At 59.4% G+C, this 21,091-nt stretch overlaps 7 protein-coding genes across 7 annotated transcripts; all 7 read left to right on the forward strand.

Moving 5' to 3' along the window:
- Positions 1-132: 132 nt before the first annotated feature.
- Positions 133-3,840, forward strand: BJ171DRAFT_517972 (uncharacterized protein). Its single transcript, XM_053112199.1, has 5 exons — positions 133-196; positions 567-1,540; positions 1,785-2,059; positions 2,200-2,364; positions 2,541-3,840. Exons 2-5 carry the CDS (start codon positions 577-579, stop codon positions 3,648-3,650), a joined length of 2,514 nt encoding a protein of 837 aa, XP_052963557.1. The 5' UTR covers positions 133-196; positions 567-576; the 3' UTR covers positions 3,651-3,840.
- Positions 3,841-4,146: 306 nt separating this feature from the next.
- Positions 4,147-5,180, forward strand: BJ171DRAFT_517974 (uncharacterized protein). Its single transcript, XM_053112200.1, has 4 exons — positions 4,147-4,363; positions 4,550-4,612; positions 4,762-4,870; positions 5,003-5,180. The coding sequence occupies exons 1-4, from the start codon at positions 4,226-4,228 to the stop codon at positions 5,116-5,118; spliced, it is 426 nt and encodes a 141-aa protein (XP_052963558.1). The 5' UTR covers positions 4,147-4,225; the 3' UTR covers positions 5,119-5,180.
- Positions 5,181-6,093: 913 nt separating this feature from the next.
- On the forward strand, positions 6,094-7,486 carry BJ171DRAFT_517977 (uncharacterized protein). The gene is made up of 3 exons (XM_053112201.1): positions 6,094-6,222; positions 6,363-7,020; positions 7,218-7,486. Exons 2-3 carry the CDS (start codon positions 6,373-6,375, stop codon positions 7,371-7,373), a joined length of 804 nt encoding a protein of 267 aa, XP_052963559.1. The 5' UTR covers positions 6,094-6,222; positions 6,363-6,372; the 3' UTR covers positions 7,374-7,486.
- Positions 7,487-8,143: 657 nt separating this feature from the next.
- On the forward strand, positions 8,144-10,489 carry BJ171DRAFT_517979 (uncharacterized protein). The gene is made up of 3 exons (XM_053112202.1): positions 8,144-8,767; positions 9,044-9,285; positions 9,705-10,489. Exons 1-3 carry the CDS (start codon positions 8,450-8,452, stop codon positions 10,198-10,200), a joined length of 1,056 nt encoding a protein of 351 aa, XP_052963560.1. The 5' UTR covers positions 8,144-8,449; the 3' UTR covers positions 10,201-10,489.
- Positions 10,490-11,408: 919 nt separating this feature from the next.
- BJ171DRAFT_601726 (phosphoenolpyruvate carboxylase) lies at positions 11,409-16,950 on the forward strand. The gene is made up of 14 exons (XM_053115106.1): positions 11,409-11,824; positions 12,044-12,262; positions 12,529-12,591; positions 12,815-13,053; positions 13,200-13,661; positions 13,740-13,938; positions 14,101-14,217; positions 14,390-14,446; positions 14,551-14,654; positions 14,809-15,140; positions 15,305-15,355; positions 15,477-15,642; positions 15,796-16,147; positions 16,255-16,950. The coding sequence occupies exons 1-14, from the start codon at positions 11,569-11,571 to the stop codon at positions 16,575-16,577; spliced, it is 2,940 nt and encodes a 979-aa protein (XP_052963561.1). The 5' UTR covers positions 11,409-11,568; the 3' UTR covers positions 16,578-16,950.
- A 311-nt stretch (positions 16,951-17,261) lies between these two features.
- BJ171DRAFT_517983 (uncharacterized protein) lies at positions 17,262-18,723 on the forward strand. The gene is made up of 6 exons (XM_053112203.1): positions 17,262-17,548; positions 17,643-17,887; positions 17,995-18,137; positions 18,219-18,298; positions 18,427-18,478; positions 18,633-18,723. Exons 1-6 carry the CDS (start codon positions 17,291-17,293, stop codon positions 18,680-18,682), a joined length of 828 nt encoding a protein of 275 aa, XP_052963562.1. The 5' UTR covers positions 17,262-17,290; the 3' UTR covers positions 18,683-18,723.
- Positions 18,724-18,843: 120 nt separating this feature from the next.
- BJ171DRAFT_517986 (ribosomal protein S5 domain 2-type protein) lies at positions 18,844-21,021 on the forward strand. Its single transcript, XM_053112204.1, has 6 exons — positions 18,844-19,089; positions 19,373-19,492; positions 19,707-19,812; positions 20,002-20,144; positions 20,285-20,405; positions 20,589-21,021. Exons 1-6 carry the CDS (start codon positions 18,912-18,914, stop codon positions 20,800-20,802), a joined length of 882 nt encoding a protein of 293 aa, XP_052963563.1. The 5' UTR covers positions 18,844-18,911; the 3' UTR covers positions 20,803-21,021.
- Positions 21,022-21,091: the final 70 nt, after the last annotated feature.

Raw genomic sequence — 21,091 nt, forward strand, 5'->3', positions numbered from 1 at the left:
GCTCTCGCCTCGCTCTCGCCGCGACAGCCAATGGCTGCGCGAGACCGCTTATGTAATAAACGTGCGCAGTTTGCTTTTCCGCCCAGTTTTCTCCAGACCGCCGTCGGTGCGCTGCCTCTCCTCTGTCGCTCATCGGTCGCAGCCTCCTCCAACCCTTACCCCTCCCCTATAGCGCTGTTCCTTCACAGGACCAAAGGTGAGCCGGTCATTGTCCCAGGGCAGAGTCCACACCAGCACAGACGCAGACGCAAGCGCAAGCGCAGATGCAGATACACATGCAGGCACAGATGTAGATATACATGCAGGCGCAGACGCAGATGCAGATGCAGACCCATTGCCTTGCGGTGTGCTGGCGGGGGCGGCGGCGGCGATTGACGAGTTGAGCGACGGCGGCGACCGAAGCAACTCGGCAAATCCAGCTTTGCCAGCCCAGGCGGCCAGCGGCCGACATCAACCATCGTCAATCTTCCAAGGCGTTGATTCATGCTGTGATTCGTCTGCTCTAACGCTGCTTCATCGGCCTGTCGCGCGATGGCGGTGCTCTTGCTGTCGTTGCTGTTGTCCAGGCTCGGGCGAATGGAGAGACCCAACACCATCCTGAAGATCACCCCGGCCCGCGGCACCGGCGATCGGGAGACCGTCGCCGGTGAAGAGTTTGGCATGCAAATTCCTCTCAAGAAGGAAATGACAAGCCATGGAGATAACGACGACGACGACGATGGCAATCAAGTGGGCGAGGACGAAGACCAAGATGAAGACAACAACGACAATGACAACAACGACGACTATGACGACGACGACGAAGCTGGAAAGCGCATCGATGCTGATCAGCGTGTGATTGCGCTGCCCAAATCACCAGCCTCGGAGGATATGGCCATCAACCCGCCCGAGATGGTGGCCGTCGCCCAGGTTCCAGCACACATTCCCCTTGGCAGCCAGCTCGGCCATCCGCTGGGACACCATTGGACTGCCCAGGCTCTCGAGGCGCTGCCCCCTGCTCCAGCCCCGGCCTCACCCCAGATCCGTGACGACGACGAGACCGGCTCTATTTTCAACGGGATCCCGGCCGCCCAACAGCACGAGCTGGCCTCGCACTCAAACCCAGCCGCGGACCCAGCCGGCGTGCTCCTTTCGAATACTGGGGGCAGTGAGGTCGAAGGTGAAGGTGAAGGCGAAGGAGAAGGAGAAGGAGACACCGAGGTCGATGGCGATATCAATGGAGACACCGGAAACGATGGCCATGTTTCAAAGCAAATCGATATCACCGTCGATACCTCGATCCACCCGCCGCTACAGTCCCCGTCCCTGCGGGTCAACCCATTCCCCTCGCTACCAGTCCGCCTGAACATGGTCCACAGCCCAACATACTGCCTTCGGCCGCCCATCCCTCGTGCCGACATCGACTCTGGCTTTGCCGACAAGGCCCACGCAGCTGAGCTCAAAGCCGACCAGCTTCTGCGGGTGGTGCTCCATCCGTCGGTGTCGCCGCCACTGATGTCAGCCGTCCAGTTTGAGCGGTGCTTTGAAGAGTTTATGAACGGTAGGCGAGAGTAGGCAGGGCACTTCTGCTTGGGCTCGGTGGCAAGTGTGCTGCATTGCACACTTGGTTGCCTTGCTTCGCACTTTACGGGAGACGCGATGCGACTTGATGCATGCTTCATCGGGGCTATTGCCAATCAGCACCATCGATGCCAGCAGGATGGTATTCAATGATCTGTTGTCACCATTTGCACGCCGGCCCCCACTCACTCACCCGTCTGTCTCGTATACTACCAACCCCACAGATCCGGCCGTTACCTTTGCGCGATTCCAGGGCGATGCGTACTACCAGCCCATCCACCAGCGCATCGAGCTTGTCTACCTGATCTATCATGTCTTTGACTACGACGACATTGTCATCAACCGCAGATTCAGCTACGATGGCTATGATCCGTCCGTCGTCAAGCTCAAGATCGACAACATGCAGATGGGGCTCAAGGTCTTGGCCGAGCGGCTTCCCAAGAACGCGCTGGAGATCACCGAGGCTTTCGTTGGTTTCTATTTCGGCATCAAGCGGCAGGTGCGTCCGCTTTGGCGCAATCTGCGCTCAGGCACCATGCAACGCCACCCGCCGCTATAAAGAGCCATCGTCACCGCTTTGCATTTGTGCGCAGTATCTGTATGTCATCGCTGATTCACACAGTCGTGGATTCCCTGCAGATCTTCATCTTCAAATGGAAGTACCTTTTCCCTGACGACACAGAGGCTCGGGATCTGGAGCTTGAGCGCATGTTCACCCACGAGCCCGTCGAGATCCGGTACCTGGCTCAGCATCCGCAACGATCGATTCAGCTCGACGACTTGAACGAGTGCTTCAAACTTCAGGTATGCAGCTGTGCTACTGCTCTTTGCGAGCGGGGTGTCTGGGTGGGGTGTCTGAGCGGCGCATCCGTCAAAGCCGGATCCGGTCGAACGTCAGAGTCGCGTCGGCAGGAATGGATTTGCGTGCTCCGAAGGATTCATCGGGGTGCTGATGCGAGCTGCCCCCTGGATATCGACAGGTCAAAGCCATGAACAGCGATGTGCTCCTGCTGTGTCCCCGAAACTACTTTGTGCGCGCCAGTATCGAGTATATCCGTCTATTCAAGTCCACTCTAGACTCGCGCTATATCCCTCGGCTGCTGCAGCAGACTTTTGGCGAAGTCACCAACCGGCAGTACCAAGCCCAAATGGCCGGAGAAGTTCCGAAAACGCCCGACAACCGGAGTACGCATCGAAGCAATCGATCAAAGCGGCCGAGCCGCCGATCAAAAAGCTCCGGCGCCAGTAGCCCAAAGAGTATCTCGCACTCGGACGGCGATCTGAGCCTGGCCGATGGACAAGGCACGCCGGTATCGCCGTCGTCGGGTCACGAGCCAAGCCCAAACCGCAGCGACCAGCTTCTGCTGCCGATATCATCGGCCGACGGTCTCTTTGGGCCGACGCTGTCGTACTCACCCGCCTCGGCCATCATGCCGATCGATCACAAGCGACTGTCAGAAGTCAGCGTCGACAGCTTGTCACCGTCGCCGATCGAAACCAAGCGGCAAAAGTACGAAATAACGCACGAGCGGGGTGAACGGGTGCGCCCGCGCATCAAATGGACGGATGAGGAAACCGACTGTCTCGAGAAGGCATTGCAGCGACACGGCAACAAGTGGATCGACATTCTTCGCGACCACGGGCCTAACGGCATCATCGACAACGTCCTTGCCCGGAGGAACAACGTCAACCTCAAGGACCGCGCACGATCTATGAAGGAAAAATGCATTCGTGAAAACCGAGATCTGGGCGTCTGGGGCACGTACGGCTGCGGACGGCGTCGGTCTGTCAAGGAGCTGACTCCGCAACTGCACCCGTCCCCGTTCCCACAGCCCCTCGTTGGTGACTTTGGGCAACTTGGGCACGTCAACCAAAGCCATCTCGTGGCGGCGCATCTGGTGGAGGCCGGGCATTTGCTGGAGACGGGTGTCGTCAACCCTGGCGTGATGGGAAATGTCGTTGGGGGCATGGTCGAAGGCATAGCTGATGGCGGAGGGGTCGACCATGAGCTCATCGCCGAGAGCAGTATCGGAGGTTCAAACGCCGGAGAGCTCGACCACGAGATAGAGGATGCCGACGGCAGCGCGTAAAGTAAAAAGTAAGAAAGAAAAAGAGAATATTGTCACATCATCGACTTGAAGGGGGTGGGGGCTTTGATTTTTTGTCCATAGCGATAACAGCCTACTTTTGCAAAAAGTAAGAATGACTGAGAGCGCCGCAGTAAAAAAAAAAAACGTTGTACATCCTGATCCTTCTCGAACACGCTCTTTTTGTTGTTTATGCTTGGTCGACATGGCCAAAGGGCAGTCTACAGCACTCGTGGAGGTCGTGGCCATGGCCATGATCGCGGCTCGGATGGCGCCAGCAAAGTGCCCGCCATGATTTCACCCCTCGCCCCGGGCTCCCTTTCGTCCTGATCGATTCCACGCACCCTTCCGACTCCCGTCTGTCGCAGCGACATCATCACCGCCTCTGACTGACCATCCCAAGGAAATCGGAGCCCTTATCAGCGCTGGCAGATCTCCGCCCCCCCCCCTCCACAGACAGCCACAGCAATGACGGACTTTACAGACTTTGAAAACTTCAGGTACATCCAGCTTTGATCCATTGGAGATCGGAGAGTCACTGGCGCATCCAGACAGGCCCACAGGCGAATCGGGCCCAGATGCTGGACCAGCGATTGATAGCTGCGACATTGAGACTGATCTTGCGGCCCTCCAGACCCAACCTTACGCGCGAGGAGGTCTTCAACTGGTTCCAGGCGCGACTCAACCGCCCGCCCGAGGCATACGATATCTACAAGGTGAATCATGGCAAGCGAACTACCCATGAAACTCTGATGCTGCCACAGCGTCTCCCCCCCCCTCAAGCCAATACATCGCGTGGTTTGCAGAATACGCTTGGCTCCCCGAGCTCCTCGTTGTATGCGAGCCGTCCTGGTGTTAAATTCATCCTGCCGTTCTTGCCATGGGCTGATCCGGATCGATAGACTGCCAAGGAGTTCTACCAACTCGGAGCCTTCTCGCGCGCGCAGCTGTGCCTGCAGCAATACGTGAGTGGTACTCGTTTCTAGCAAGCTTCTCGATTTCCACTACCTTGGACCTTGCATCTTGGCGATGCGGTGCTGATTCGTGGCTGTCAACTCTTGTCTGTCTGAATGCTACTGTTGGGGCGGGCGACGGCGAATGATGGCACGGCAAGGTCACGCTGCCCGGGGCCACGCTGCCTGGCCGGCATCTGCTCGGGTACTGCTACCTCAACCTCGGCGAGTCCGAGCGTGCCCTGCGCGAGTTCAAAAAGTGCGTCAAAGGCAAGTGGCAACGACTCTTGTGCAACATTGGGCGATTCCAGGCCGGTAGCAGCAGTGGCCGAAAGTAAAACTGACCGATAGCAGCAGCGGCGACTCTCCCCCCCTCGGCTGACACCTGTTTCCTTAACGCAGAGGGCTACCACGACGACTGGCAGTTGGTGGTCGAGCTGACGATCGAGATCGAGGCCAAGCGGCGGCTGGAGAGCGACATGACCAGCAGCAGGCTGATGACGACAGATGCAGTGTAGGGCTCTGTCCCGGTAGATCAGCCGCGCACCAGGCACGATGCCAATACATAACGAAATCGCACCCCCCGGTCACCCCGTTTTCACAGGCAGCACCACAAACGCGAGCACTGCCACCGACCCTGGGTGTTGGCGGCAGCCAATCGCGTCGCGCGCCGGGCATGCCCACGAGGCCGTCAGGGCCAATCGCGGTCGCTGGACCAAAGCCAAAAGCCAAAAGCCAAAAGCCAAAAGCCCTCTGCACTGAGACACTCAATCGACGTTGCTGGCCGCGTCGCAGACAGGCAGCGGGTGTTGGGTGAGTTGGGCGTTGCGGGGTGTGGGCTTTGCGGGTGTGGGTGTGTTGGGTGAGACACCGTTTCTGTGCCCTGCAGCGTGTGGAAAATCAGGGGACACCGTTTCTTTCGAGCAAACCATCAGTCCCAAGATTCCAGTATTGCCGCCGATATCTCATCACCCGAGTCGATCGCAACAGTGCGATCAGCGCCATTCAGCACACACAAGCCACACAAGCCGTCCGCGAGTTGGAGCGTCCCGTATTGTGGTTGTTTCTCCAGCCAATGCAGCGCCCAGCATCGACGGCCCAATCGGCTCCGAGCGCATGCGGGTTTGTTGCCGGTCGGTGCTGTGGGTGCTGCGTGGGATTGCAAGACCAGAGGCACAACAGGCGGTGTGTCGCTGAAAAGTCTCGCAGCGACCGCATCTGCACGGGTCCGGGTCCGGGGCGGCCAACCGCCATGCCGTTCTGCATCTGCTGCTCTGGCCATCGACGCCCATGACCGGAGATGCTTGCACCTGGGCGATAGCGCAACCAGGGAGTCGCTGCTGCCTCCACGACGATGCCAGACACAAACAAGAGGCGCAAGAAAAGAGTGACGGCAGCCCCGGCCTTGTGTGGGATCCGGCGAGGATGGGGCGGAGCAGCAAGGTCCCTTGAGCAGAAGCAGGTCTCTGATTTGCTGCCTTTGCAACATCGCAGCAGCCCGTGCTCGTGCATATTCACAGAGTATAAAGCCCGGGCGCCCAGCCCCATCGGCCGGCATCCGTCGCTTCCGTCACTCGCTGCGATGTATGTGGTGGATGCAGAGCTTGGCTGGAGCGGCCGACGTAAGAGCTGGCGGCATGGCCCGGCAGACGGCTTGAGACATTGTCGCCTCGAACAGCGTCGCCGGCTGCACCGTCCGTGGTCCGGGAGACGCTGCTTGCTAACCCAGGGTTCCAAAATCCACTGCCGCCTGGCTCTGCAGTACTCCAGATATGGGCTCCCAGAGGCCTCACCCACCGCTGTCGCCACCTGAGGAAAGATACAGCTTGCCCCATTGCAGCTCCTCTGCTCGCTCCAAATCGACCATGACGCTGCCCAAGATCCTCTCGGATGCACAGTTGCTAGTTGCTGTGCTTGCCTGCCAGAAGCTGCAGCAAATGCAAAACACTGTGGAGCCCCCAATGGCAGCCGACCTTGGGCTGCTCTCCAGACTGGTTGCTGCCGACGCACACTCCAAGAAACGGCGCTCGTCCGTAGAGTCCATGACCCAGCAGTCACCACTGCCGAATGCCATTAGAGGCGCAGCCCCATATGCGGATGAGAATGAGGAAGTTTTCGTGAACGTGGTTGACGATGCGGTTGACGGTGCAGATGCCGATGTGGGTGCCAATGCAGGTGCCAATGCATCCGCTGTCGCTCGCCACGACCACAGCGACCTCCACGTCGGGTCAGATTTGCATCATTCTCGACTTGAAGATGCGGCCAATGACTCGATACTCTATGCCGAGTCCCAGCAACCCCGTGTCCCGCCGGCAAAAAAGCTTCGTCGCTCACGAACAAAAGAAATGCAACCTGCAGCTGAATCGCAACCGTCGACCGAGTCTGCCCTGGAATGCGATAGCTGTGGAAAAAAGTACAAGGTGAGGTCTGTCGCCAATGTGAGTGCAGCATGGACAGAGGTGCAGCATGGACAGAGGTGCGGCATGGACAGAAGTGCAGCATGGACAGAGGTGCGGCATGGACAGAAGTGCCCCCTCAGGTGAGATGCTAACATGCAGTACTCTGTTGTTGTTGCTGGTGCTGGTGCTGGTGCTGGTGCTGTTGCTGTTGCTGTCAGAGTCCCAACTGCCTTGCCAAGCATCGGTGGGAGCACACCGAGTCGTGGAAGCTGTCGTCGACACTCAACCTCACCAAGCACCACCAAGTGCAAATCCTGGAGGCCGCCTCGGTGCTGGTCGAGATGAGACGCACACGGCGCTTTGAACAAGCATAGCCGGCCACCTGGTCGATCCGGCCCACTGAAGCAGCAGCAGCAACCCCCCGTCTGAGCCACAGGCAGCCTTGCGACACATGTACACGGCAAGTTGCATATACCCACAATCTCCCAATCGCCCCAGTCGTCCAATGGTGGTGCAGATGTGCATGCGATGTGGTGGTGCCCGCCAGAACACCGAATCGGCACGGCTCTGGCCAAGTTCTGGGCGATATGTGAGCACACCCGCAGACGGCGCGATCCAGCACGGCGATGCACCAGCGGCTCATGGATCAGCGGGCTGTCGGTATGAATCAGACAGCAGATGGTGTGAACCAAGCGATGTGACTCACCCCTGGCTGGAGCCAGGCTGGAGCCAGGCTGCAGCCGGCCGTCGCTGCGGTGAATGTATGTGTGTGTGTGTGCAGAGCGGCGAGGCGGCAGGCGATTGGTCCGAGGACAGCTCAGCAGCCGCAGCAGGCCAGACACAGACACAGACACAGACACAGACATAGCCAGACACAGACACAGACACAGCCAGTCACGGACACAGGCACACTCAGTCACGGACACAGTCACGGACACAGCGACTCAGAGAAGAAAACGAGGGCCTCGCTGCGCCGACGCGTTGCCACCTGGCGAGGGCGATCTCTCTCTCTCTCTCGATCTCGCTATCGGTCTCTCTCCCGGTCTCGCCCCTGCATTTCCCGCTCCTCGCCCCTCGCCCCCCTTCTCGCCGATCGCCCTGTCCTTCGGTCTTTTTTCGGTCGATCCGGTCGCTTTTCTTTGACTTTGCCCATTCCTTCGTCTCATCTCTCTCCTCTGGTCGTCTCAAACCGCCGTCCCTTCGCCTCGCCGCCTCCCCCTTCCCTTCCGTTCTTCCCTCTCATCGCCTAACCGCCTCCTCGCTCGCCCTCCCTTCCCCTTCCCTCTCTTCTCCGTCGCCTTCCCTTCGACACGCCACCACCACCCTTCCCATCCTCGCCCATCGTTCCTCCTGCCATCTACTCTTCTCTCTTCCTTGGATCTACCCACCTCTTTCCTCTTGCAAGCCACCCCCCTCTTCCTTTCTTGTCTTCAAAGCCCCCTCCTTCACCATGAGCACTCCCGTTGAGCCCTCCCCCTCTCCCGCTCGCCTCGACGACGCCGACCACGATCACGCCGAAACCGACTTCCAGGATGACCACCCCACCGGCATCCACCCCGACAGCGCGCAAAACGGCGACGACGCCCACGCCATCGTCATCCGCTCTCTCGTCAGTACCAAGGATGCTGGTGTCATTATTGGTAAGGGCGGCAAGAACGTGGCCGAGATCCGCACTGTGACGGGCGTCAAGGCCGGCGTCTCCAAGGTCGTTCCGGGTGTTCCTGAGCGAATCCTGACCATCTCGGGCTCGCTCGATCATGTTGCCAAGGTACGATTGACTGCCGCACACCTCCCTCTGTCCTTGCACTGCGTCTCCTTGCTGGTCGGCAGCACACTGCCAACCTTGCGGCGCTGCGTTGCTGCCAAAGCATGCGCCATACTGGATCGGAGGATCGGAGGATCGGCCTGCCAGTCGGCCGGATCGTCAAGTCCCCCCATGCCTTGGTCGCTGACTCACCGACTGCCTTCATCGGCTGCCTGTCGTGCTCGCTTTCTCGTGCCGTCCTCGTGTGCTTCTGTGGCCGCCGCCGGTTGCGCACTGTAGGCCTACTCCATGATTGCCCGCTTCCTGCTGGACAGTCCCCAGAACGGCCAGACCCACCAGCCCGATCAGACCACCGTCCGCATCCTGATCACCACCCAGCTCATGGGCTCCATCATCGGCAAGGGTGGATCCCGAATCAGAGACATCCAGGAGCACTCGGGTGCCAAGATCGTGGTCTCCAAGGAGATGCTCCCCCAGTCGACCGAGCGTGTTGTCGAAATCACCGGCCTCGTCGACTCGATGTAATGATCGTCCCCTGCTTGCAGCGCGACTGCGTCACAGACTGCGCCCCTCCTTCGCCATGCTTTCCATTTGCGGCGTTCTGCTCAGCTTCTCTCGGTCCGCCCGTCGGTGGGCCTGGCTGTGCCTCCGCCACCCGGACACTCGGTGGTTCTTGAAACTGCTTTTTTGTTTGTCTGTGCGGCTGGCGACCGCGGCCCGCGGCCATCGACCAGTCTGGCGGTCGTCCGGTGATGCGGCTCCGTCGTGCCGGACAATCCTGCGCGTCGGTTCTGTCGCCGTCCCTCTCCGCTCCATTTTACGCCACCCTGATCTCAGCCCCACCCCCGATCTGATTCCCACATGTATGCCTCGTCTGCTCGGGCACTCTCACACTGATTGCGTCTTCTCACGTCTGCTCTTCTGCTCTCCTTGTCCATAGCCAAATCGCGGTCTACGAAATCGGTGAATCCATCCTGGGCGACGCCCGCAGCAAGAACACCGGCGCTGTCCCCTACAACCCTCAGTCTCAAGTTAATGGAACCTTTGCCTCTCCTTTGACCCGTGGCCCCCCCTCTGCTGTCCGCCGCGAGGGCGAGAAGCCTCGCGAGACTCCGGACCGCGCCCCCAGCGGCAGCGTTCGCCGCCAGCCCAGTCGCGGAGAGAACCGCCTCACCGAGAGCACCGGCCCCGAAACCAGCCAGACGCTCTCGATCCCCGCCGATATGGTCGGCTGTGTCATCGGAAAGGGTGGATCGTTCATCACTCAGATCCGCATCCTCTCTGGCAGCCGTCTCCGCATCGCCGACCAAGCCGAGAACTCGAACGAACGTGTCATCACGATCACCGGCACCTTCGAGTCTAACCAGAAGGCCCTCAACCTTCTCTACACCCAGCTCGAGGCCGAGAAGAAGCGCCGCCTCGAGCAGGCCCGCTAAAGTCTACCGCTAAAGAATCAGTCGGACCGAGACCGATGCGGGATATTCCCTATTTCTTGTACTGGTTTTTTTTGCTTTCCTGCGCTCTGTCTCGACTGCCTTTTTTTTGATTCCGCTGATGGTCTTTGTTGCAAAACATCCGACCTGTCGCACCATGCTGTATGTAGGTCAATCTGCAATTTCCTGTGATGTCTCATTCTAACCAAGCGGCGCAATAACACTGGTTGAAGCTGTTTGGTCGCAATATCACTTCACACGGGCAGACGAGCCGGGCTGTTGCTGTCGAGACCATATTGTATCCAAGCCAAGCGGGTCGATTTTGCCGGCCGAAGGCTGCGGGGCTGTGTGCCGGGGGGCTGTGTGGACTGGGTTGCTCAGGGTGACTCGGCGGGATGAGCAGCGAGGAACAGCGGCCATGATTCCGGGCTGTTGGACCTGCATCGCAGAGCGGATGCCAGACGGAGCACAGCCCTCGATGGATCATGACAGGCCAGGCAGCCGGCACGGCGCCATCAGCGCTGTTCGTCTGATGGGCGACAGCACCCCAACAGCATCCCAGCAGCACCCCAGCAACATCCCAGCACTCCCGCCTCGTCAACTCACGTGCGGTCCTGATGTGTTCCTCCGCAACACCAGTCCCCAGCAAGATGAGATGGCAGAGTCATCGATAGCAGCGCCACAGGCCCTGGTCGAGATACTGCTGGCAGGCGCGGATGATATGCGGCTTGCATGCACCCGTCTCCCACGATCGACCAGCAAGCCTCGGTCCTCTGCCTGACCACCGAGTCGCTCGCCAGCCCCGCTGCACGAATGATCCACCGTTAATCTCGACCGCATGTCTCGGCCGCATGTCTCGGCGCAGACTTGCTGTCGAGCTTGCTGTCGAGCTCGCTGTCGAGCCCTCGTTTCTTGTGGAACTGGGCTGGAGATAGGCGGCGGCGGGCTGGTCCTGTCTGAGTTTCGCCTGCTCTTTTCTTTTTCCTCCGCGTTCTCACGATCGGGATGCTGGGAAGATAAGAGATCTGTGCGACCCACCACCGATAGCCTTCTGGTCGCCTGCCTTCATTCCGCAGGACAGGGCTCGGCGCTGGGTCCCTAATGCTTGTGTCGACTGGTCCTTGGGTGCTGACACCCCCCCATCGCCCGCTGCGCAAGGTCACAGAGGCGTGCAGTTCGGCGCAAGGCCCAGCGCAGGGGCCGAGACAAGCGGCAAGCCATTCCACCTGACAACTCGCCGCCGCCCGATGCAAGGATATAAAAGGTCCCGCAGACCACCCTCTGTCCTGGTCGAGTGGGTCTGCCCTCGTTCTCTCGCTCTCCCCCCCCCAGCTCCTTCCCCTCCCCGAGCGATCCGCTGCACCTTCAACCATGATTACCCCTCATGCACTGGTCCAGGAACGGCCCCAGACCCCCGGTGGCCGTCCCCAGACACCTGGAGCCCGTCCCCAGACTCCGCTCCTCCAGACTTCGGAAATCAAGCAATATACCAAGACCCTCGTTGACGCAGCTCCGGCCCATCTTGTGAACGAGTCGGACCAGAAGCTCGAGGACGACGTCAACCTCCTGGCCAAGCTCCTGGTCGACACCATCAAAGAGCACTCGGGCATCGCCGGCGGTCATCCCGGTAAGCCAGGCTGTGTCCGGCGCTGCCAAAGCGTCGCCTTGATCGCGCAATGTGCTGCGGGCAGAGGCTGCCCAATCGGCAGGGCAACAGCTTCCCGATCGGCAGAGCGCTCTGCAAGGCTGGCTGCTGACATGATCTGGCCGCCCTCCCTTCGGCACCGCCCTGCATGTCGCTGTCGCTGACCATGTCCTTCCCGTGGGCCTGCGCACATGTCCCCAGAGCGCCTGATCTCGATCATCGAGGGTGTGCTCGCTGCCAGCCATCTCTACTTTGACGCCCCCTCGGACGAGTCCTTCGAGAAGCTCGTCACCCTCATCCAGCAGGTCGTCACTCCCACCGAGTACCTCGAGGTTACCCGTGTGTTCCATGAGTTCCTGACCCTGGCTGAGGTTGCCGAGCGACAGCACAGAGTCCGCCGCTGGCGCGGCTATCGCCGAGGTTTGTGCCACCACCGTCCGCGCTCGCCACCGCGGGGTCTATCTTATCTCGCACATGGCTCTCGCCGCGCTTCTCGCTGCGTCTCGCTCACTCGTCTCGCCCTCTCTCCCTGTGTGTGTGTGCTGTGGCGCCGGGGAAAACCCTGGTGACCTTCCTGGTGACCGACCTCCTGGGCTCGCCTTGGTGGCTCGGCTCGCCGGCTGCTGATTGGCCTGTCGCTCCGTCTGCTCGTGCGCCCATGTCCTTCGCGTCGTCTCCGGCCACAGGCGAAAACGATCTGCACTTCCGCCAGACCTTCAAGGATGCATTCAAGTTCCTCCTCGACAAGGGTGCGTATCAGCTTCCGATTGAGCAGAACGGCCGTGGTCGTGTGTGTGCCAAGATATGTCTGGGAAACGATGAGTCGGGACAACGGCTGTCGCCCGATACCCTGCTTCCTGGCCTCGATAGTCACGCCATCAAAACTCTTGGCTGGGCACTTCGTGCTACTCCGGTCTCCTGCCTGAACGAGCGATTCACATCTCTTCGCTTTGCCAATCTCGTCCCAACCAGGCTTCACTGGCGAGCAGATCCGCGAGGAGCTGACCAAGCAGCACATCGAGCTTGTCCTCACGGCCCACCCAACTCAGGCTGCCCGCCGCACCCTCCTCACCAAGTACTTCAACATTGCCCAGCAGCTCGAGACCCGTGACCGCACTGTTCTCACACCCGCCGAGCATGCCGACATGATGGATGCCATTCGCCGCGAGATTGTCGGCGCCTGGAGAACCAACACTGTCCGCCGCATTCGTGTAAGTGCTGGTGTCTGCTCGGCACGGGCATCCCGTCGCTGTTTGCATATGGCTCTTGCCTCTCCATCGAGGCGGCTTGCTCAGGTTGCCACAAATGCCTCGCTGCAGATTCCGCTGACAATGTTCATCGACTGTACACCGTCCAGCCCACTCCCGAAGACGAGGCCCGTGGCGCCCTCTCGGTCCTCGAGAACAGCATCTGGAAGGCTCTGCCCAAGTTTATGCGCACCCTCGATGCCACCCTCGCCGAGTACGACATTGAGCCCATTCCTGTCGACAAGTCCATCATCAGCTTCGGAAGCTGGATCGGCGGCGATCGCGATGGCAACCCGTTCGTCACTCACGAGGTCACCACCGAGGTCCTCAAGCTCTGCCGCTGGCGCGCCTCGGAGCTGATCTACAAGGAGATTGATCTGCTGCTCTTCGAGCTCAGCATGACCCGCGGCTCCGAGGAGCTCATCGAGGTGGTCTCCAAGATCCAGCACGAGCATCTCGTCGGCAGCAGCCGTGCCACCAACCTCAACTTCCCTCGCGGCAACATTCCCCGCGACGAGCCCTACCGTGTGCTGCTTGCGCCCCTGCGTGACAGCTGCAAGGTGACCGAGGAGGTAAGCAAACTCGCTATCCCGTGCGTTTCTATCCTCGAGGCTGTGGTACTGACTTCTGCTCATCTTCTTGTGTGGCAGTATCTTTGCCGGGCTATCGGTGTCTCCATCCCTCCAGAGCGCCCTGCCAACTTCATTGGCAGCCCCGAGCAGTTGCTGGATCCCCTCAAGCTCTGCTACCGCAGTCTCGTTGCGTGCGGTGACCAGGTCATTGCCGACGGCCGTCTCAAGGATCTGATCCGCCGCATCTCGGCCTTTGGTCTCTCCCTCCTCAAGCTTGGTGAGTCGTCGTGTGCTGCCAAACCCTGCCGGGCTGGCAACCACTCCAAGCGTAGCCTGCCCCCCCTCCCTCAGGAAAGCAGATATGGATTGCAAACCCCGCTCTACCGCGCTCTAACTCCCCACTCGATTCGTATTTGCATTATCCGCCCCAACTCTGCAGACATCCGCCAGGAGTCCGACCGCCACAGCGAGGTCTTTGACTACGTCACCGAGTGGCTCGGCCTGGGCACTTTCTCCGAGTGGGAAGAGCAGAAGAAGCAAGAGTGGATGGTGGCTGGTACGGTGTTGCTCGCTCGTTGCACTTGCAGTGTGCAGGCTCCGACCGCGATTTCGATCCATCTCCGCTACTCTACTCGGGTATTCCTCTCAATCGACTCACCGTGTCGATCACACCTGCGATTCGCACCGACATGTTCTGACCGTTCTCCCCTCTGCAACCATGCCTTCAGAGCTGAACAACAAGCGGCCCCTTATCCCCGACAACTGGCCCGACATTCCTGGCGCTGGTATGGCTCCAGGACACGCTTTTGCAGCTCTCTTTGCATCCCATCTGCATCTGTCTGTGTCTAGTCTTCTCACTTGTTATGCAATTCTCTGTTTGCCCACACAGAAAACGTTCCCGACACTGTCCGCGAGGTCATGCGCACCTTCCGAACCCTCACCCGAGTCGGCACCGACGCCCTCGGCGGCTACGTCATTTCGATGGCCCGATTCGTATGTGCATCCGCTGCCGGTCGCTTTGCAGACACTTACAATGTCGATCCAACCCCAAGCACGCACCTCTGACCCCGCTTTTGCATCCTACACCTCCACACCCATGCCCTCGGATGTGGATTTCGATGCCGTCATCATCGATTACTTCCCTCAGCCCTCCGACATCTTGGCTGTGGCACTCCTCCAAAAGACCGTCGGTATGGTCAATCCCCTCCGCGTGGTCCCGCTCTTTGAGACCAAGGCTGACTTGGAGCGATCGTCCTCGACCATGGAGAGGCTCTTCTCGGTCGAGTACTACCTCAAGAGCATCAACGGCAAGCAGGAGGTCATGCTTGGTTACTCTGACAGTGCCAAGGATGCCGGCCGCTTGACCTCGGTTTGGTCCCTGTGGGAGACCCAGTCCAGCCTCGCTGCTACCTGCGACAAGTTTGGCGTCCATCTCACGCTCTTCCACGGACGTGGAGGCAGTGTCGGTCGTGGTGGAGGGTACGTTGGGTGAACAGGATGTGGGGCGGTGACTTGGACACGGCCCTCCGGGCCCAGCCGCAGCATCCACCGGCGGACCTGAGCTGCAATCGTCTCTGCAACGTGTGCATGCTGCTTCCGATCGATGCTGCTCTTGCTAACGCCGAATCGCATCTGCACCACAGTCCCCAGCATCTCGCCGTTCTTTCGCAGCCCAGCGGTACCGTCAAGGGCACGTAAGTAGCATTTCTTTCTTTCTCTGAGTCTGCGACTGGTTCGGTCAGGACCTGCGTCCGCTGGCTGGCCTCGCCTATTCCACTGCACTCTCCGACTCACGACGCCTTGTATTTGCCTCAGTATGCGAGTCACCATCCAGGGCGAGATCATCGATAACCACTTTGGACATCCCGGCACGGCCGAGCAGACTCTCGAGCGTTACGCCACCGCCACGCTGATTGCCACCATGGCTCCTCCTGAGGCCCCGAAGAAGGAATGGCTCGAGACGATGGCCCGCATGTCCGAGGTTCGTTGAGTGTGGCAAGATGGATGCATTCGTGGTGTGTCTGATGGCTCGTCCTTCATCATCGACAAGCGAGAGTCTGTGACGACGAGCCATGACTGCATGCATGCACGCACAACTGACCGGCTCGGCTGCTTGGCGGCGGCGTTGCTGTAGATCTCTTGCAGCCACTACCGAAGCGTTGTCACCGGCGACCAGGACTTCATCCCATACTTCCACGACGCCACCCCGCTCCGTGAGATCGGCATCATGAACATTGGCTCGCGACCGGCCCGCAGAAAGGTTGGCGGCGGCATCGAGACCCTCCGCGCCATTCCTTGGATCTTTGCCTTTACCCAGACCCGTGTCCATCTCCCTGTCTGGCTCGGCATCGATGCTGCCATCCAGCAGATGAAGGACGAGGGCAAGATGGATGTCCTCAGGGACATGTACTACAACTGGCCCTTCTTCCACAGCACCCTCGATCTCGTCCAGATGACTCTGTCCAAGGCCGACCCCAGAATCGCCGGTGAGTTGAAAGGCAGGCGGCTTCTCAAGCTGACCGTCTCTCCCTCCAGCACTACCAACCATCCTGACCACACAACTCACGATGTTTCGGTTTTATGTCTCCGCCAGCCTACTACGACCAGTGCCTGGTTCCGCCCGAATACCACTCCATGGGTGTCAAGCTCCGCGGCCACCTCCAGAACTGTATTGACCTCGTGCTGGAGGTTGCCGAGCAAGACCATCTCCTGGCTTCGGACCCCGTCGTCGCCCGTGCCATCCACTCCCGCCTTCCCTTCACGGATCCCTTGAACCTCATCCAAGCCGAGATTATCCGCCGGATTCGCGTGGAGCCGACCGAGGACGGATCTGTCGACGAGCCGCACAAGGATCTGATGGACGCCATGATTGTCACCATCCAGGGCATCGCCGCCGGCATGGGCAACACCGGCTAAGGCTCCCATGGAGGGAGAGGGTCTGAAAATTTGCTGGAGCGGTTGTGTTGTGCGGAGGTTCCTTGGGGCATCCAGCATTATCACATTTGCTCTTTTTTCTCTCTCTCTCACTTTCCATGGAGGTAGATCGACATTGGGGAAGGGGACTCCACATGTTTATTGACCCTCTGCTCTTTCGATATCGCTTTTTCAATCGCCCTTTCTCTCTTTTCCTCTCTTCATAGTCAAAGGACTTTCTGTGCCCGGTGAGGCGAGGTGGCAACATTGTCGCTGGAACTGGAGCCGACAGATCGCCACACACACACAAGCCAATATAGCATATCATTACAGGCAATCCAATAAAAAACGGGACACCCGGGTTTTTGACCATTCATCGAATATTTTGTTACCCAATGTTATCGCGCGCTGGCCATGACCATTCGCCAGACGGTGTGGAATCGCGACGTCAATGCGGCGCGCAACATGATCACAGTGTGCAGGTCGATTGTGGAGATCGGAGAGCGACCGGCGGTCTTCACTCGGAGGCTGCCAAAGTGATCTGTTTTATTTCTTGTGGCTTTGCTTGACGCAAGCACAGCACATACTACATGTTCATGGAAACGGCTATATTGTCCCGTTTTTTTCTGAATAAAGTGTACAAACGGTTGCGGAGCCTTGATCGGCCCAGCCCCAGAGTGTTCCCGAAGGGTGTTCTCGGATCAGCCGGCGGTCGGATGACTCGCGGGTTGTTCGGCGAGTCGTCAACAAGCTCCTCACTTGGCTTTTGCTGGCTTTGCCTGCGATGCAGCATCCGGATTCTTCCAACCGCTGTGCCCAACTTCTCACAGATCCCTCCTCACTTGCAACTCGACAAACACCCCGCAATCCCTCGACAAACCCCTTGCAGTCGCTGTCCTTCCGACATGCCAAGCAAGCCCAAGTTCATTCTCAAGTTTGCCAAGATGGCTGGTAAAGGCACAGCAGATGAAACGGTGAGTGCTTGCTGCCACTGGCCTGGCTGGTTGGACAGGAGCACTACCAAAGCCACAATCGATGCAGATACTGACCGACCCCGACTGCCTCCAGCGGCCGCTACTTCCTGAGCGTGCGAATCGAGAGGGCGTCGCTGCCACAGGCGCTTGCATCGAGCCGGCTGCTGCTCGGGCATCCTGCGCATCCCAGTCGACGCTGAGAGAATCTGAAACGAGCCCGCCGCCATCATACAAGTCTATCGTTACGGAGCCCGAGGCTCGGCCTCGCAGCATCGCAGTCTCAGTTGCTCCCCCCAGCTATGAGCCTCTTGAGCCCGAACGTCGACCGCGGACACCAGAGTGAGTCCAGGTGGATGTTGCTCATCGACAATTGCTGCCGAGTGTCTCGATCCATCGCTCCCTTATTGTTCAGAGTCAGCTCATTGTTGCTCATGACCGTCGAGCAGCCAGCCATTCAGTGGTGGCCTTCACCGCCACGACGTCCAGCGCATCCAAGACGAGATTGATGTCGTGAACGAGCTCATGATAACCGTTGTCGATCGCACTGTCGAGCGAGGAGACAACCTCGACCAGCTCAAGAAGAGCACGGGCAAGTTACCCAAAACCGACTCGCCGCCCAGTCGCTTCAGAGACTCTCGCCCGACTGACCCTGAGCACTTTCATTTTGCAGCCAGCTTGGCAAACACCAGCAAGATGTTCAAGAGGCAGGCGCGTGCCGTCGAGACCGAGAGCTGGATCCAGGCCACCAAGGTCAGTGAGAAGCGTCCGGGTGAGCAAACGGAGGATGTGAATCTCAGAGCCAAGGGTGTGCTGTGCTGCTGGGGGTGCGCTCTCCTAATCCGAGCGGGTGTCTCACGGCCAACACTTTGCAAATACAGGCCAAAGCCATGGAGAACCTCTCTCAGAGCGCTGCGATAGGCGCTGCAATATGTAAGTGACCGATCGTTTGCTGCAACGGATTCATATCGGACAGATATTGCAAGTGCTGCTGCCAGGACGCCATAACCGCTCCATCGCACTGGGCCTTTGCGTTGCTGTACTAACACCCGTGCATGCGTTGCGGACTGGCCATTATCAATATCAGTCCTTGGCGTGGTCTTGCTCTTAGTGCTGTTGAGCCGGATGCTTCAATAGAGATGGAGTGTCTTTGAACCAGACGGATGCATCAAGCGAGACGGAGTGCGAGCCATTTGAGGCTGGCCAGTGATGTAGCTGCACTGTGGCCAGCCACGTATCTTAACTGTGGCCAGCCACAGATCGTGTTTGTGAGTTTTTTCGGCTGCTGGACGATCGTCGTGTCAAGATCCATCGCAGCCATCCCAAAGACCCAATCTCCCTCTGCCACCCACCACAGCGCATCACAATGAGTGCCGATATCGCTACGTCTGCTGGTGTGGCCGCCGACTCGTCGGACTTTGTCCTCGACGCTGAGACGTTCAAAAAGATCCATCCTGCCGAGTATCACCGGCGGTTCTTTGCTCAGGGCGTGCGGCCAGACGGCCGGTCGCTGGAAGACATCCGCACCACTCTCGTCACCACCGGTACGTCGTGGACATCCTGGAGGACCGTTTGCAGAGCATCGGTTGCCGAACGCCATGGCCAAGGCGGCTGTGGCAAGGACAGCAAATGGCATTCATTCAGCGAGCCTCGCGCTGGATGAAGATCAGGGCGCACGATCTCGTCGCTTTGCTGCTTGCATCTGGAGGATGGGAGAGGGAGAGGGAGAGAGAAAGAAAGAGCGCATCGTGCGTTGGTGGCCCTGACGAACTTGCGTTTTGACTTGGGCGGATCGGGCTTGCTGGTTTGCCGCGGTCGGTTCAACAGACGTCGTCAAGACAGCACATGGCTCGTCAATGGTCAAGATCGGCAACACCACCGTGATTTGCGGCATCAAGGGCGAGGTCGCAGCGCCGCTCGTGAATACACCCGAGGAGGGCTATCTGGGTGAGGCAGCGGGTCGGCCTGCGCATCGTCGATCGAGCTGGATTCCGCAGACCCAACAGTGCTGGCTGTCCAGCACGAGAGGCAGATATGCTGGCGGTTGCAGAGCGATCACCCCGCAGCGATCCCCCGTCCTCGGGACTCTCTTCATGTCGCGGCTGATGCGGCACTTTCCACGAGAGATTCGCACTGACGAGCTGATTGCTGCCCACGGCAGTCCCAAACATCGATCTGCCTCCGTTGTGTTCGGCGCACTTCAAGTCTGGACCTCCTGGAGAAGCAACGCAAACGATGAGCGAGCTTCTAAACAAGATAACCACAAGGTGCGCCAGAGTTGCTCGATGGCTTTTGACCGCGGCGATCCCTCTTCCCGCGGCATCGGGCGAAAGAAGGATGGTGCTCGTGAGCAGACCCATGGATGCCGAGACAGTTCGGTGATGGTTCGGGCAGGCGGATGCGCAGACGATCAAGCGCATGTTCTATAACCCATGATGCCGTCGGCTCCTCTGCAGCTCCAAGATGTTCGACCTCAAGACGCTGTGCATCGCGCCCGGCAACGCCGTCTGGGTCCTGTATGCTGACATTGCCTGCATCAACTACGACGGCAACGTCTTTGATGCCGCCTTGGTTGCGCTGCTTGCGGCTCTCGAGAACGGTAAAGTTTGCCTGGAACAGAGCGGCGTCAGCCCAAACAATTCCGGTCGTCGCTGGCTGACCCATTCATCTCGGTTCTCTCCGTGAACGACCTTGGTGCTCGCCTTGGCCAATGGGTGCTGGCTCTGCTGACAACCCCAGTGCGGCTGCCAAAGGCGACCTGGAACGAAGAAGAGGGCTCTGTCCAGTCGTCAGAGAAGTGCACCGTCGCCCTGACCCTCCAGCGCCGGCCGACATCCACAACGTTTGGGATTTTCGACGGGTAAGACCGCTTGGATTGGACAGAAGGCAAACAAGCGTCTGTGGGGGGCTGGCCGGGGCTGTCCCATGCCAGCCGGTGGCTGAAGGATGCTTTACACTTTTTCATTTCCGAAGCTCACCCTCCTCCGCATTGCGCTGCATCGCCCCTGCCCCCCTCTCCCCCTTCTCGCCCTCCGCGCGATAGCGAGACCCTCCTTGTCGACCCGACCGACGACGAGGAGATGCTGCTGTCGTCGACGGTGACCGTCGCCCTTGACGAAGCGGGGGTCCTGTGCGGTATCCGCAAGCCGGGCGGATCTGCACTGCCGCTTGCTGTGCTGCAGAGGTGCATCGAGATTGCTCGCATGCGCTCCCAGGAGCTCTTACAGGTCCTTCGCAAGGCAAGCAGCCGGCGTTGAGCGACCTGGTGGCCTGGCAGCTCGTGGAACATGTCTGGCACCTGAGTGTTGTGCATTGGGGCCTTGGACGCCAGCTCGTGTAGCTCAAAGCTCAAAGCGCAAAGCTCAAAGCTCGAGACGCGAGGTTCGACGGTCAAGGTTTGGCCGCGGCCAGTCGATGGGTGTGAGCGAGTGCAGCAATACACTCGGCATCCCGCTGCTTGAGCAGCTAACCGTGAACAGCCAAGTGCTCCAGCATCCGACTCTGAGCAGCCAACGCCCGAGCGCCGAGTGTGATTTCATTGATTCA

The sequence above is a fragment of the Polychytrium aggregatum genome, assembly GCF_025602895.1.
Source record: "Polychytrium aggregatum strain JEL109 chromosome Unknown BJ171scaffold_39, whole genome shotgun sequence".
NCBI classification, from domain to species: Eukaryota; Fungi; Chytridiomycota; class Chytridiomycetes; order Polychytriales; genus Polychytrium; species Polychytrium aggregatum.

Excerpts from the sequence above, each read along its gene's own strand:
- BJ171DRAFT_517977 (XM_053112201.1), top strand. The coding sequence starts at position 6,373 with ATGGGCTCCCAGAGGCCTCACCCACCGCTGTCGCCACCTGAGGAAAGA. Across the intron at positions 7,021-7,217 it reads GCTGTGGAAAAAAGTACAAG|AGTCCCAACTGCCTTGCCAA; the intron begins GTGAGGTCTGTC and ends TGTTGCTGTCAG.
- BJ171DRAFT_517974 (XM_053112200.1), top strand. The coding sequence starts at position 4,226 with ATGCTGGACCAGCGATTGATAGCTGCGACATTGAGACTGATCTTGCGG. Across the intron at positions 4,364-4,549 it reads AGGCATACGATATCTACAAG|ACTGCCAAGGAGTTCTACCA; the intron begins GTGAATCATGGC and ends CCGGATCGATAG. Across the intron at positions 4,613-4,761 it reads AGCTGTGCCTGCAGCAATAC|GTCACGCTGCCCGGGGCCAC; the intron begins GTGAGTGGTACT and ends TGGCACGGCAAG.
- BJ171DRAFT_517972 (XM_053112199.1), top strand. The coding sequence starts at position 577 with ATGGAGAGACCCAACACCATCCTGAAGATCACCCCGGCCCGCGGCACC. Across the intron at positions 1,541-1,784 it reads CTTTGAAGAGTTTATGAACG|ATCCGGCCGTTACCTTTGCG; the intron begins GTAGGCGAGAGT and ends CCAACCCCACAG. Across the intron at positions 2,365-2,540 it reads ACGAGTGCTTCAAACTTCAG|GTCAAAGCCATGAACAGCGA; the intron begins GTATGCAGCTGT and ends GGATATCGACAG.
- BJ171DRAFT_517983 (XM_053112203.1), top strand. The coding sequence starts at position 17,291 with ATGACTCGCGGGTTGTTCGGCGAGTCGTCAACAAGCTCCTCACTTGGC. Across the intron at positions 17,888-17,994 it reads CGTCGACCGCGGACACCAGA|CCAGCCATTCAGTGGTGGCC; the intron begins GTGAGTCCAGGT and ends ACCGTCGAGCAG. Across the intron at positions 18,299-18,426 it reads GCTGGATCCAGGCCACCAAG|GCCAAAGCCATGGAGAACCT; the intron begins GTCAGTGAGAAG and ends TTGCAAATACAG.
- BJ171DRAFT_601726 (XM_053115106.1), top strand. The coding sequence starts at position 11,569 with ATGATTACCCCTCATGCACTGGTCCAGGAACGGCCCCAGACCCCCGGT. Across the intron at positions 15,356-15,476 it reads AGCGGTACCGTCAAGGGCAC|TATGCGAGTCACCATCCAGG; the intron begins GTAAGTAGCATT and ends TATTTGCCTCAG. Across the intron at positions 15,643-15,795 it reads CGATGGCCCGCATGTCCGAG|ATCTCTTGCAGCCACTACCG; the intron begins GTTCGTTGAGTG and ends GCGTTGCTGTAG.
- BJ171DRAFT_517979 (XM_053112202.1), top strand. The coding sequence starts at position 8,450 with ATGAGCACTCCCGTTGAGCCCTCCCCCTCTCCCGCTCGCCTCGACGAC. Across the intron at positions 8,768-9,043 it reads CGCTCGATCATGTTGCCAAG|GCCTACTCCATGATTGCCCG; the intron begins GTACGATTGACT and ends TGCGCACTGTAG. Across the intron at positions 9,286-9,704 it reads ACCGGCCTCGTCGACTCGAT|CCAAATCGCGGTCTACGAAA; the intron begins GTAATGATCGTC and ends CCTTGTCCATAG.
- BJ171DRAFT_517986 (XM_053112204.1), top strand. The coding sequence starts at position 18,912 with ATGAGTGCCGATATCGCTACGTCTGCTGGTGTGGCCGCCGACTCGTCG. Across the intron at positions 19,493-19,706 it reads ACCCGAGGAGGGCTATCTGG|TCCCAAACATCGATCTGCCT; the intron begins GTGAGGCAGCGG and ends TGCCCACGGCAG. Across the intron at positions 20,406-20,588 it reads ACGTTTGGGATTTTCGACGG|CGAGACCCTCCTTGTCGACC; the intron begins GTAAGACCGCTT and ends TCCGCGCGATAG.